Source organism: Poecilia reticulata, chromosome 2 (assembly GCF_904066995.2).
Source record: "Poecilia reticulata chromosome 2, P_reticulata-male-v2, whole genome shotgun sequence".
Classification (NCBI taxonomy): Eukaryota; Metazoa; Chordata; class Actinopteri; order Cyprinodontiformes; family Poeciliidae; genus Poecilia; species Poecilia reticulata.
This window is the reverse complement of record NC_088831.1, coordinates 28884245-28899323: the sequence shown is the minus strand read 5'-3', so window position 1 is coordinate 28899323 and position 15079 is coordinate 28884245. Positions and strand designations below refer to the sequence as shown.

Sequence of the window (15079 nt, the reverse complement as noted above, 5' to 3'; positions counted from 1 at the left end):
TAGCTGCTATTTGTTGCAGACATATGCCATATTTTCTTACAGAAGACTATGACAAGGATATAGAAAATCACTGTAAATAAACAGTTGGCAAAGTGGGTGCAGAACAGTACAATCTGATGTAGTGTTATTATTAAAGGTCCATCGATAGATTTCCCCATTTTGTACGTAAAAAGTCAATTGCAAAGCAATCAAAAATAAAAAAGTACAAAATATCAAAGCAAAAATCGCCAACATACTCAGAAATAATTATTTGATCCCCTGGTTAATCAAATAATTAATTGTAAGTTTCTTACAATTAAATTAACTATGTCTATTTATAAAGGAAGATCAGTAGAGGTGCACTGCCTCCTATCCTAGTCCATTTCAGTGTAAATAACTGCCCAAAGCAAACAGCAAACATTCACTTAAAAATATTAGCATAAACGGCCATAAGTGTAGAGACCGGAGTTGTTTTAAGATGGTAGAACTTTAGTCATTTTAGTCTGTTGTTTCCAGCCTGTAGGGGCCAAATGAAAATGCTGGGAGATTTATATGGCATGTGAATCATCAACTACTAAACTTTAAAAATTACGAACAAGTTTAATAATTATTAATGTTTGGTCATAAAGGCAAGGTAGAGAATCATATCATGGAATATGGGAAAGGCTTTCCTCTCATCTCCGGGCCAATAAGTCAGGGTGACGACGTGAGTGATGGATCACTGGGTGGCCTCGGGTGACGAAGATGCGATCTGACAGCGGGTATCCAAAGAACGTGTAACGATAATGGACTTCACACTGCAGTTTAAAGATTCTGTCACTTTGTGTTTGACTGCTGCCTGACTGGCAAATCGAGAAGAGGAAACAATGGAGAAATGCCCTCAATGATTCATAGTACCCATACCATGTGTTCAGGAAAGGCGTTTGCTCGATTTGAAGGGTGTGGAATAATTCAACCGAGACTCATAAATGTGGTGAATTACTAAACAAAGAGTAAATATGCATTGTGCTTTACTTATCCTGTGTGGGGGGGTAAACATCATAAAACAATCATAAAGATCCTTATTTTATTTACAGTGTCTTGCAAAAGTAGTCAAATCGCTTTACATTTCATCTCATTGTAGGACAAGCCAAACAACGATGCACACGCACGCTAGCACCTAAGAGCAATGTAGAGAAACAACTTAACCCAGCAGTCATGATTTTGGACTGTGAAGTCAGAGTACCTGGAGAGCATTAAATCAAGCCCCAATATAGTACATCAAATTGGTTGGTTGTGAAAAAGGAGCATGAATACTTTTTGCAAGGCACCGTACAAGGATGAAAGCATTGCATCAATTCAATATGAAACATATTGAATTGGGTTTCCTTTGTTGGAGTCATTCTGATGGAGATCGTTTCCAAAATGTCTGATTCCCAGGATCAGAGCATTATGCTCCGACAGCCACAGGGTTAGAGTTCAGGCTACCTGTCCCTGCTCCCTTGTGAGCAACAAGCTACAGGATGACTTCTCTGACCATGTCACTCTAGTACATCTGTGTAGACAGGTGATGATGAGTCTCCTCAGATTAACACTCAAATGTGCGCTCACCTTTGTAATTAGAGGCGGCTGCACAGCAAATCATGGTAATTTTCTACTCAACATAGCTGTCAATGTGCAATTATTTCCAACAGCCTGATCACTTTATGAACTGACCTTCGCAGCTATCTCAGGAAGAGCAGCTTTACTGTTTTTTTGTTGTTGTTTTTTTTTTTTTTATTGCATGCTGCACTGATGCAGAAGCACCCAGAGCATTGAGCAATGGTGACCAAAGTTCTGTTTTCTGGTATAAATTCCACAAACCTAAATACTTTTGTCACCTTATTCACTTCTTCAATGGATTCTACGACCCAGCAAATGTGAGTGAAGTTTCTGTCATCTGTTCCCGGATAATAGATGCATCCAAACCAAACAGCTCTAAGGACTCTGCAAGGTTAAGACCCAGAAGATCACTGAAGGACAGCAGACCTTTCTTTTCATATTACTCCTAAAATAAAGGCTGGTGCATCTAAATTGCCTTCAGAAGAAGCCTACTTCCACCTATGGGATGCTTAATTTTAGTATAAAGGAAACTGTCCTGTGAATAGAAAACATCAGAGATTTATTAGAGAACGTTGGAGTTCTCCAATAAAGACAAAGAAGCAGCCAGCAGGTCCAAGAGGAAAAGCTGCAGAGGTCCAAAGCTCAGAAAGTGAAAGTTACCATGTGAAGCAAGGTGGTAGCAGTATCATGCTGTGAACATTCTCTTACTCAGCAGGGACAGGGAAGCAATTCCTGATTGTTGGGAAGCTGTAAGGAGGAAAGGTTTGCCTTAAAGCAGGACAATAACACTAAACACACTCCCTGAACACAACATTCTCCCTGCGAAGCAAGGTACTGGCAGCATTATGCAGCTGCTATTTTAATTCTCAAGATGCAAGACTTAAAAATGAGTAACTTAGTGTTAGCATGTCACTTGAAACAATCGTCATGCTTGCAGTCTCACTCTACACCAACCTTTCGATGCCAGTTATAGGCCTTTTAAATGCAAGGCTTAATTTAACAGCCTAAGCATTTTAGAGGAGAAAGAAATTACTTGCACCTCCGCATTTTAACTCCGTTTAACGTGAATCCTGTTTATCCTCATTCATAAGGTTTATTAAGAGTGCTTTTTGAGGTGTCGGAGAAGCTGGAAATGAAGGTTGCCATGGTAGCTGCACGTTTGATGATTAGACTGGTGGGAGAGAAATGCTGGAAATTAATGTCGTTAAGAGCACTTTGTGCACGGCTTCACTAGAACTAGCTCTGATGGTTAGACATAAATATTGAACTATATTAAATCCCTTTGCCACTGATTGAATACATTATGATTCATTGAGGGACATTCCTTCAACTTCTAAACTGGAGGAAAGAAAACTTGTACAGTATGTCATACAGTGGACAAAGTGGAAAACTGTTCACTAGATTTCTGCAGAGTTATTTACTTATTTATTTATTTTTTTGGCTTTGTTTAAGCTCCAACGACTAACTGAAATATAAGGCCGGAAGCTTCTGGTAACCTGGGTTCAAGCACATCTATGGAAACTGTGGACCAGAAAATGGCTGCCTGGCATATCAAAGTAGCATTATTAATCTTTTATGTGCTGTTTGTTGTCTGTAATGATACAAAATAAAAATGAAAACATCTTTATTATTTTGCATTAAACATGAAGATAGCTAAATCCGAATGTCTAGTATAGATGAAACACTGTTGACAGTATAGAAGCACTAGTATTTCTGTCTCATGGGAGCTCTGTGCTCATAGAATCCCATACACAGCCTTGTTGAGCATCAGCGATATGTAGTAGGTATAATCAATGAATTCTGTTTCTATTTGACCGACACAGTGAGATCCAGGGTCAACAGGAGTGGAAACCATGTGATCTAGATCAATACCAGACAGCAAGTAAAGAACAAAGAAACTGACCGTTTCACTGCATAGCATTTTAATTAATGGGCTCTGACTGCTCTGTTCAGTTTATCTTAACATCCTAATTAAATCCTGGTGAATGTGCAAAGATATTTTTATAGGATATATACTGTATGTGTGTTGGATAAGAACTGATAAGTCTCTCCAACGCAACAATTAAAAAAAAAAAAACCAACCGATTTTAAATTTCAGGGAGAAGATCTGAAGTTTGAAATTGTAGTTGAAATGTAGAGCTGACTGAATGAAATTATGGCGTAGTATTTAAGAAAGAAGATGTCCATTGCCGTTTAGTGCCTTCATGTAAATGCACCAGTTTTAATTTTTTGTCCTCCTCTTCCATTAGCACTGAACAATGATTTGCCTCCTTTCAGCAAGTCGTTGCTGAATGAAAGCGACTGAAAGCTCAGTTTGAAGTTTGAAACAAGTCATACGGAAGAAAACGCTCCAAACAGATTTGACCAAAATGTAACTTTATGGTGTACATGTAACACTCTAGATAGGGGTAGGAACTAATTCTGCATGTCACCATAAATATTCAAGCCACATGGTTAAAAGTAGTGGTGGCAGCATTATGCTGTGGTGATGAGTTTCTTAAGCAGAGACAGGGAAACGGGTCAGAGTTGGCAGGAAGACGGACAGGGCAAAATGCAAAGTACAATACTTTGCATATACTTTATAACCAATACTTTAAAACAAAGTTGGGATTTAGGAACCACATATGTCAAAAAATAAAATATCATCATTAACATTAACTGCTGCAGAATTGTTCTTGTAATGTGGCAATATGCCCTACTCTGACCAGGTTAAGTCTCTGGCCAGAGAAGTGATGGTCATCCAGAGGGCTATTTGTTACAGGTAAGATACTGACCGCTTGCAACAACTCCCATGAGTCGTACAAAACAATCAAAGACTCCGGCAGGTGGGGAGGTTTCAGCAGGTGAAAACCCTGCAGCATCCTCCTACCATTCAGACTGAATACACGTTAACAGACGATAATCAGAAAACAAAGCAAATATTTCATTTGGATGGCAGTCAAGACATAAAGGGAGCACAGATTCAGACCAAATTTCTTCTCCACATGAGATCCATTTCCCCCCGGGATATTTCTTGGTTTTGTTTACTGCTAAATTTCAACTCTGTCCTTTGTTGTGTGAAGTGACAGAGGTGACTATCACACCAAAGAGAGCTGCGAGTGTGTTATTCATACGTGGGATAAAAGGAGAAAAAGAAAGCATCCACATAGAGACGATGTGGACCAGTAAATTATGGACTAGTTCTACATCAAGTCTGTAAAATGTAAAATCATTAAATCTGGATGGTAAGTAAGTACAGAGCTTTCTTTAAAGCAAAGTGTGTGAAAACTGCAGTTTCAATGCTGTTTGGCAGCTAAACCTTTTTCTTTTTTAATATGAGTTAATGAAATTATTCTTGGGTTTTCCGTCAGTAAATAAAAAACTGAATAATCAATGAGTTGAACTAATTTTGAAGTGGTTATGTGGGGAAAAAAATCTAAGAATGTCAGAGCACTTTATTAAGGAAAAAAAGACATTCACAGATTCAGAAAAAGAAATCTGAAAGCTATTTGTGTTTTTTCCTTACTTCTTTTTTCTTTTCCCCATACTAATCCAGATCTGACAAATTATAACAGCAATAAAATATGTATCTTACAAAACAACAATGGAAATTATATTAAAGGCAAATGCAAACTTCAAAAAAAAAAAAAAAAAAGAAAAAACGTTCATCCTTTAAAGCCAAACTGGTCAAGCTGACACTGACCTTATGTATCCAACTCCTGTTTTGAGTTGAATATTACTGCGGTTAGGATGGTCTGCACGACATCAAAAGAAAAACTGTTTTTTTTTTATTAAATCAGTGAAGAGTGAAATACTTTGACCATGGGGGTAAAGTACCACTAAAAGCTTTTGGACAAATACAACCAGCCAGAAAATAAAGATTTTCCCTGCCACGACCTGCTGTCCCTAACTTTAGTCTTTATTCCCTGCAGAGTAGCACACAGCAGAGGCAGCAGCTACAGATATTAAAGAAGCCTTTTTAACACGGACGGCCTAAAGGGATGTGCAACGAATAAGAAGGGAACAGAATCACGACAGTATCCGATTAGGGCTGCGAGTCCCATGAGGTGATCCAACAGACGAGGACTGAACACCCGGCCAAAGAGAATGACAAATGAAAACCTAAAGAATCCGAGTAAACTTATTTCACAATTTAGTGTTTTATTTTTTATTTACAAGTAGTTTTTGGTGGCTCTGGTTGCCTTAATGTGTGTGAAACATATGCCTTATGAAAAGAGGAATTCTCCTTGTTGCATAACTGAATTTAAAGGCACAGTAGTTCATGTCCAATTGACTCACAAGAGCAGTCGAGTCAATAAAGGAAGGGAATACAAACAGGAAATGAATGAGAGGAACTACGCAGAAAATAATTAGAGAAGTGGAGTAAAAATATAGATTTGAGATACAGTGCAGGCCTACAGTTAAGCCTAAAACAATTTACATTCCTTCTACATTTAGGTTGAAATTAATGTTGCATTTTTACCAACGCATTTGGTTTTTTTTTTCCGACTGGGTTGACGTTAACCTTTTGGAGTAGTTCAGCCTAGGTCCCAACTTAAGAATCAGTGGAGAGAGCAGAAGATGAGGGTGATGGGACGGAGGCTTTCCAGCCTTAAAGACTTGGAACTTATCACATGAATCAAGTAGTCAAAATATCAGTGAAGATTCACAGTAGCTCTGAAGCATCATCTCCTTTTTGTTTAATGGCCAGTTCAAACACAAAAACATCTATTATATCTGTGTTTATTAGAGTTTTGAAGGGGACAAAACAGGTAACAAAAGGCCAGAAACCGTCCCTATGATTGATTCAGCTCCCACAGAGCGGCCAAATCTGAATCCATCTTGACTTGTGAAATGCTTTTGACCATCTCACGATACCTCCCGGCGTCCACCACGGGGTTCAGCCGCAACCGGCTCTTCTCCACGTTCTGCTGCCACGCCTCCCTACAACACCTAACGAGATCCTCAGCAGAACCAGAGTCAGGGGTTTCACCATGTCCAGCGCGCCCCTCGTTTCTCTCTTCTTCATCTTTGACACACAGAAGTGAGGATAAGCCCTCTCTGAGTGACAGCACCTCTTTCTCCAGAGCAGAAGCTAATTTTTGAGCCGTGCTCTGACTTCTCGCGCGCTTGACAGGTTGGACGAAGCAGGAATCAGGGAGGTACGACAGCATGGAGTCCAAAAACTGGAGCATTTGTAATTGGCTGCAAAAGAGGGATAGAAACAGATTTTGCATGTTACAACAATATACTCACAGCGATGGATTAAAAAAAAAAAAAAGTGATACAGCCTTTTTATCATTTTTCGTCACGTGTCAGCTGATTCCCAGAGACCTACCTAGTATTCATTAGTGGGATTTGTAATTTTAAGAGCACTGCTTGCAGGAGCACCAAAATCTCTTTGATATTCGAGAGAATATCACACATACGTACGCCTTAGCCAACTTCAAAGGCTTGTCAACTTGGAACGTGTTTATGGAAATTCAGCAGAACTACCTTTCTGTATCCATCCACTAAAACGGCATAATTTAATACTCACAGTAGAGATACTGCAGCCGACAACTGAACAAGAAATCTCTACTCTGGATATTTTATAGCTTTAAATCACATTAGCAGGATTTTGGTATTTTAGACCAATGGATATTCTGAAAATGCAATTTCTCTTAATTTTCTGTTTGTATTATATAACGTTTAGCTTTTTTATGGTACGACATGCTTCACTGGATATAACGTGATAGACAAAAACAAAGTAGCTCAGAATTAGCAAATAAAGAGAATATAATGATTAAAACTGGTCAAAGTTTACTATAAGATGGATGGAGTTAAATACAGGCCAATCCTGGGACAATAGGTGATAGAAGACCTGGGAATGGGGCAAAGGTTAACGTTCCAGCACGACAATGCTACAGTGTGTGCATTGTCCTGAGGGCAGCAATTTGGCTTTCTTGATTGTATCAATCAGTTGAAATGGTTTACCTGCCGTGGATGGATAAATCCCCTTGGAAAGGGCTTATCTGATGCCAGCGCAGCAGCAGTGGAGCTGAAGATCCTGGAGAATCTAAAAGCAGATACTCGGGACTCACGTCTATCTTTTTAAAACCCTCTTTCCTCCTGATCCAGCCATCTATGTCACCCAGGCTGTAATCTGGAGAGTCTATGCGCAAAACCGAGTTATCCAGAACTGTCAACAGACTCAGAAGGTCTTCTCTAACCTCATCTGAAAATAAAAAGGAGAAAATGATAAGCAATAAATGTTTTATGATTAAAAGATTGAGTTTGCGAGTTTTTTGGAGTTTACCTGTTTTGATTTGAGGGTTTTGCAGAAGCGGCTTCTGGCAAAGATCACGAATGTCTAATGAAACTTCCCCACAGTGGAGTACAGCTGTTGTTGGGCCGCTCCCAGGGAAAACAGCCTCCGCTTTCTCCGCGAAATGAAGCATGGCACGGCACTTGACACAGCCAGAGGTCAGCAGAGGTGCCAGCTTGGTCACTGCAGTCACAGCCAGTCTGCCCGCACTGAAATCATCGCTGGCGATGTGCTGCCTGCTTCTTTTGGCTGCGGGCTCAGAGAACGCAAATCCAGACGATGGGGAGGTGAGCGTCGGCGTTGAGGGGACGCGCGCAGGCAGCCAGAACACTTGGCTCCGGGTCTGGATTACCGCAGGCGTCGAATTCTGGCCCGGCTCTGTCAGGAGGGATAAGCTCACACCGCTCGCTGGTCTGGAACAAAAATAACACCATCATGAACAATCAGATATCACACAGATAGCCCACAATCAAACTGGAAATTAAACACAAAGTTGGAGTCGGTGTGTGTGTGTGTGTGTGTGTGTGTGCATGTTTGGGAATGTAGCGCAGCTGGTGGACTGATTAAACACCAACAAGCTGGTGAGGTTGCATCAGCTGCAAAGACTGGCGATTAAAAACAAAACTGCACGAGCGCCGGAGGCAGTCGCGCCAAGGGGAGCTTTTCTTCACATCTTCTCAAAGTAACGCAAGAACACGTGGACGAAGGTATCAGAGAGTTTCTCGTTTCCACACAAGATGATGACAATCGCCCTGCCAACTTTAATCTGACAGGATGCTGGGAAAAACAGTCAACCCAGAAAATGCTATGCAACTACAGGTTAGAGGAAATTATAATCCAGTCAGTGCTTTGTACATTTATACTCTTCCAGCCACAGACAAATCTACACGATGTACAACATCATGAAAAAAAGAAAATCATATTTACATGGCACTGTCAGCGGTTAGTATCAGTCCAACAACCAGCTGCTCCTCAGTGATCCGATGCCACAGCTTGTCAATTTTAGGTCTGGAAGACAGGGCTGGCGTTTCATGCAACTTGTCATCCAGAGTCTCATCATTGGACTCTTCATCACTGTCCCACAGGGCAACAAGGCCTTCCTAGACAGAGAGCACAGAGACCGTAACCAAGAATGACAGATGGGTGACACAACTAGCAGCAGCAATTCATGTCAAACATTTCAGTTAGCTTTTTAGGTACAATCGCAGTAAACGTTTCTCAACCCTATATGAAATTAAAGAGTAATGCTGCAAAACTGAAACAATGTAATACTACAATGTTTTTTCTATCAGTTAATTTTGACTTTTTTTATTTTTTTACTAATTAGGTTTTATGTTGATGAGTATCTATTGGGAAATGCTAAATGGTTAACACCTTTGAATATGTCGGTGTAACAGTGCATATTCTGGGAAAACCCTCTGAGCTGACCAGCAAAGTTTAAGAACTTCATGCTACTTTCAGCATCAGCCAAACATGTCATGTATCTGCTGTTGTGAACTCCTGCTTCAGCAATGATTAAAAAAAAAAAAAAACTCTGACATCACCATGTGTTAGAAATCTTGGTTCTTCTCCTGACGCAGATCATAATATTGTTTATGTAAAAGTTTCAGGCATCTGACCCAAACTGCCAGCCTCAGATAAAAGGAAATTGGTTAGGTGAATCAGTAACGACGCAGGAACCAGTAACTGCTGGAACCAACTATGCATCTTTTTACTGTAAAGGGAGTTTAACATCAACAAGAAAGAAGCTCCTCCTCCAAAAATAAACACCTAGAATATCAACTAAAACTTGAAACCGAAGGTACAAACAACCTGAATGTCGTCAGGAGAAATGTTTTATGGTCAGACGAGACAATGATTGAGAAAAACATTGTCCACATTGAAAACAATGACAAGAAATAGGTTGGAGGGAGTCAAGGTGTCTCTTTGCAGAGGGGCAATTTGTTATTGGTGCATTTTGCAAAAAAATAGATCAAAGAAGAAGAACTACCTTGCGGATTATTCATCTTGACCTCAAATAAATAGCCATCCGACGGAAACTAGATGATCCAGCTAGATGATCCACCAGTAAAATGATTCCAAACACACATTAACAGATTTTAGAATGGTCAAAGCGGGATACTGCTAAGCTGCTGGAAAGGTCCTAATCTAAACCCTATTAAACAATTCTAAATAATCCTTTAAACCCTGGAAAAGTACTAAATTAAGTGAGCTTTGCCATTTTTAATACAAGAAGATAGGTTAAATATGTAGCCTGCTAAGTTACCTTTACTTCTACTTCTAACTCAATCTAGGAGGGCAATCTTGAGGGGTGGCGTCCTGTAGCTTTTAGATGTTTCCAAGTCCAACACACCTGATTCAAAGGACTAAATTACCTTCTCATGTAAGATTAGACAGCCATGCTAATTACCAAATTATGTGTTTCAGGCGTGTTGACAAAGAAACACACCTAAAAGTTGAAGGACGCTGGTCCTCGAGTATATATACTATAGTTTGACAATTGTGCAAAGACAAAGGTGGGTAACGACATCCTTACTACAGTTAGGTCTTCTGGAATAGTGTTCTGAGGAGAACCTCGGAGCAGTCTGCAATATGTACAACTCTGGATGATCACTGGAGAGTCAAGTTAACCGCTGCAGACTTCTACTCCGTTCTACAGCTGCCCTGAATACGGCTTCGGAATATCCAGATTATCCCTTTAATTCAGCCAGTCAAGCTAATTGCACTAAAACATTCTGGTTGAAGGGAACAAAACCGTTTGCCAGCTCTTTGTTTCAGTAACACCGTTTTCCTTTGTTCATTGAACAGGGTGGACAAGTGACAGAAAGTACTTGTTCAGACAAGTTTTAATTCAATTTCAACTACCTGTCACCCAGTGCAGAACAAATATCTGTCAGAGTACATTGCTTAGAGAATAATCATATAATAGTGGACCTTTTAAAAATGAATTAATTCTATTTCCTGACTGCAAAAATATCCCAAAAAAATAAAAATAAAAATAAAAAAAGGCAACATAAGAAATGTATCTGAAATTTAAGACCATCTTACATCTTTGTCAGCTCATAACATGAACATGACATTACATGAATTACACATAAGGGTTGGGCTGGAAGACTGGTTGTTCAAAAACTACTCTCCCTTCAAGGCTTTGCACCCCAAGAAGAAATGCCAGTCTCATAGGGTGGGGAAGCTGTCCAAAAAACAATGTGCAGGATATAAAAAAGATATTTTTCTCACCACTCCTGTCTAGAAACTGACACTGTCCTCATAACTCTACAACATTGCATCGCATACATAAAACATCCTCCTTCAACTAAAAGCAGATTTATTCTTGAAACTGGGCCTGAATGAGGATGGGGCAAAAGTTTGGAAATATTAAGATAAAGACTGCACAAAAAAAAAAAAATTGTTTGAAGACATTTAACTGAATAAATTTTACTGCAATTGTAAAATATTTGAGGTTTTCTTGTTTCGACTTTGCTTTATTCAAAGGAACCTCTTCCGGCATAACAACCTATTTATTACATACTATTCAAATGTGATTTTTTTTTCACTTGTTTTTTTTACTTTACGTTTGTGGCCCTTGCAAAATTTCCAAATTTCCTTAACCCTACAACTAAGCCACTATTTTCCCATGTTAAGATTTATTCAGCTATGTTGATACTTAAATATATTTACACCTAAATACATGTTCTCCACAATAATAAAAGCAAAGTTGTATTATGCTTTACATGCATCTCCAAATTTACAGAGCCCATTCTGTGTTTTTAAGAAAGGCCAGATGAACAAAAACAAGAAACTGCTCCCACATTTTAGGCCTTTGGTGTTATACAGTGCTGTGAAAAATAGTTTTCACACCCCTGCAGATTTCTTCTGTTTGCTTTTTGTTTGTCACACATATGTGTTTTTGATCAGATTAATTTTAAATTTAGCTAAAGATAATTGACTAAAAATAAAAAGCAGCTTTATTTTTAATTTTAGGTTTAATGAATGGGGTAGATGGACGGACAAACGGACGGACAAGCATTAGGAAGGGCATAAAAGAAAGCAAGCAAACAAACAAGAAAAAGGAAGGAAAAATGAAATGAAGTCAGAGCTGCATAACATATTGCAGGTGTATCATGATTGCAATATATCAATATTGTTCCACAGGTACACATTATACACCGACATGATCACATATTCCAAATTGCACTTTTCCAGTCTTCACAGGAACTCCGCCTTAAGATCAAGACATGTGGGCCTTTCTTAAATAGCATGTTTCTTGTCATTCCCGTTTAGAAGAGAGCCTCAAAGACACGGCCCTTCATCTTGCATAATTTATACACATTTACACCTCGAGAAACAAATGAAATCCTGGATTCCAAATTAAAATCAACTCAGCATTGCTAAGTATCTATGACATGATTCATCCAGTTACAGTTAATCTTTAGGGATTACTAGAGGTGTCAGTTACTGTGACTGTAATGTCATTTTTTATATACATTTTCATCAATACAGCTTCACAATAATGTGGAAATTAAACAGTATTACAAAAAGCTACTTGTTTTGGTCAGTTGTCATTCTGAGAGCATTTTACAGAGTGCATTATTCCTAAGTGACATCATGCGTAGTATAACATGAATACACAAATAGCTGTTAATTAGATGACTGCTAGTTAGCGAGCCTGTGCAATCAGCCAGTTTTTAAAAGTTTATCAAGTGCGTGAACAGTACCTCCTCAGGCTGGCTGAGAACAGTCTCCCTCCCTGAAAGCACATCAGTGAGGACTTGGATTGATTGCTGCAGAACTCTGTCCTTCACTCTCACTTCTCTTCCAAGCTCTTGAAGGACGATCAATCCACTCTAAATTACAAATAATATTTGACTGAGAGAAATCCTTACAAGCAGCATGCATAATGAACCACCGAATGAATGAACAGAGGTCAATGTCAAGATATTCAAACCTCACAGACATACCCTAACATGAATATGATGCACTCTATTTTTCAGTACACAGAACCTAGAAATGGCTTTTAAATTAATTAAAAAAGAAAATACTCCTTGAATTTTTCACATATTATTATGTTACAACACCGCATGTTAAGAGTATTTGCATTGGGATTTTATGTGGTAAACCAGCAAAATTCAAGCAGTATCCACACGATTATCAGGCAGTGTATACACAGTAATTTCCTATGAATTATGCATCTAATATGCAGACATTTGAGTGGTACTGTCAGGTTGTTAACACAAATACTAGTTTTTTGGGTGTTCTTCTAAAACGTGTTTCAGTCTCACCTGTAATCTGGATTCCAAAGCCTGAAGAGTGAGGAGTGAGTTTTCCTGAGGAGGTGGGCTTGCCTTCAGTACTTCAGAGCCTTGACCACACTAAAACATGTATTTATTTATTTTATTAGACACTGCATTATCCATAACAGGGAACTTTATTAATATAGCTTGAAGTAACTGCAGAAGCCTTACAGAGTAAGAAATACCACAAAGGTCAGTGATGATAAATTTTTTCAGTGGCCCGCTGGACATTCCTTTATTTCTAAAGATCAACAGAATCTGTTCTGTTCCACATCCAAGGAAATCATCCACGTGTGCGGAGTCGACATCTGACCAACAGGAGGCTATCTGGAAAAGATTTGATCTTATTTAATAATAATGGATTTCTAGAGATTAATAGATCAAAATGGGCTGAATACATAATATGCAGGCCACACTTTTCAGATTTTTATTTGTAAGCTAATTTGAAACCAAATTTCCACTTTACAGTTAACCAATGTTTTTTGTTGATCACACAACATTCAATTGATATAGCTTAAACTTTTTTTTTTTTTTGATAAAATGTGAAAAATTTAAAAAGGGACGTGAATCATTTTGTGGAACAATGCAGACTCCAGTTTATACATACCTGAAATGTTTCCTTCCATATGGCACAAACATGGCCCTGTTTAAAGGATACAACAAACAGATATCCGTTTCTTCCCGTGTCAACCATCTGAATGTCCTCAGCCTGCCCAAAGGGAACCTCGCATGTGTCTTTTACTGTCCCGTTTTCAAAAAGCACAAGCTGCTGATTTGAAGTTGCTGCAATAACAGCACATCTCAGCACGCCATCCACTCTGTCAGCTGTGAGAACCCGCATGCACTGTGTGATGCAAATGTAGGGATGTGGTAAAACCAGAGAGCCATCAAACGCTTGTCCACCCTCAAACAAATAGCCAAGTGTTGGGGAATGGTTATCTAAAGGTGGTTCTGAAAGTCCAAGAGCAAAAAGTTGTCCTTTCTGAATGGGAAGTTCTCCAAAAAGGCATTTTGACATTTGAATGGGGATTTTTCGCACGCCTTCTGCCAGAGGTGATGTATAAGACACACTGTTGTCATGGCTCCACATCACTGTGGGGCCCTGAAGGATGGACACCTTACCCTTCATTTGGTAGGGGAGCTTGAACTCAATGCAGGGCTCCAGCCGGTGTGAGCTTCTCAGTGCGAGTAGGCTGTACTTAAAGCTGCTTCCCTTCTCACTCTTCTTTGTTACCAAAACGAACGCAGTTTTAACCCTTTTCTGAACATCTACTGCGCATTTACACGTCACAATGTCAATATGAGCTGATAGTTTCCTACTGATTGCAGTTGCTCCCTCTGTTGCGTTCAGGAACGCGTTGCCTTCACGTTCAAAGTAGAAACTACGGAACGTCAGGCCGCTTCTTTCGCTTACATTCACGGCTGGATCACGTTTGCAGGTGAATAGGATTATCTTGCCACCGTGTGAGAGGCCGTGGACATTTCGATTCGAATCATCCGATGGCAACTTCTCCATTATGTGAAGATTCCTGTCGGTTTCGCTCCCTTCAGCTTGGAGCCGGTTGCTTTCGTGGCAGAGCTGCTGAAAATAAAGCGATAACTGTATGCTGAATGTATCAGTGTAAAGAGAACAGAGACGCAACTTAACTTTTCACACCGGCGTTAGAAGTACAGTCAACAATGGCCTATCATATCAAAATAGCGCGCCATATTCACACTGAAGTTAGCTTCCGATTTGTCGTTAGATTTAGCAGTCTGTAAAGGGCTTTTTAGCTATTTTTAATGTCATTTGTAGATGAGAGGTTTTAGAAATCATGGATACTAAAATATTTTTGTGGATAAAAACCATGTTTAAAATTAGCTTGTCAAATCAACAAATTTGTAATTGCCCTTTGACCAATTTCCATTCGGAAGCTGACTTCAGCGTCACCCCGGTCGGTGG

At 39.3% G+C, this 15079-nt stretch overlaps 1 protein-coding gene across 1 annotated transcript; it reads right to left on the bottom strand.

Moving 5' to 3' along the window:
• Nucleotides 1-6266: 6266 nt before the first annotated feature.
• Nucleotides 6267-15036, bottom strand: fancb (FA complementation group B). Its single transcript, XM_008400720.3, has 8 exons — nt 13745-15036; nt 13309-13464; nt 13126-13215; nt 12562-12690; nt 8774-8946; nt 7838-8259; nt 7516-7756; nt 6267-6744 (listed from the first exon to the last, which is right to left on the bottom strand). Exons 1-8 carry the CDS (start codon nt 14651-14653, stop codon nt 6336-6338), a joined length of 2529 nt encoding a protein of 842 aa, XP_008398942.2. The 5' UTR covers nt 14654-15036; the 3' UTR covers nt 6267-6335.
• Nucleotides 15037-15079: the final 43 nt, after the last annotated feature.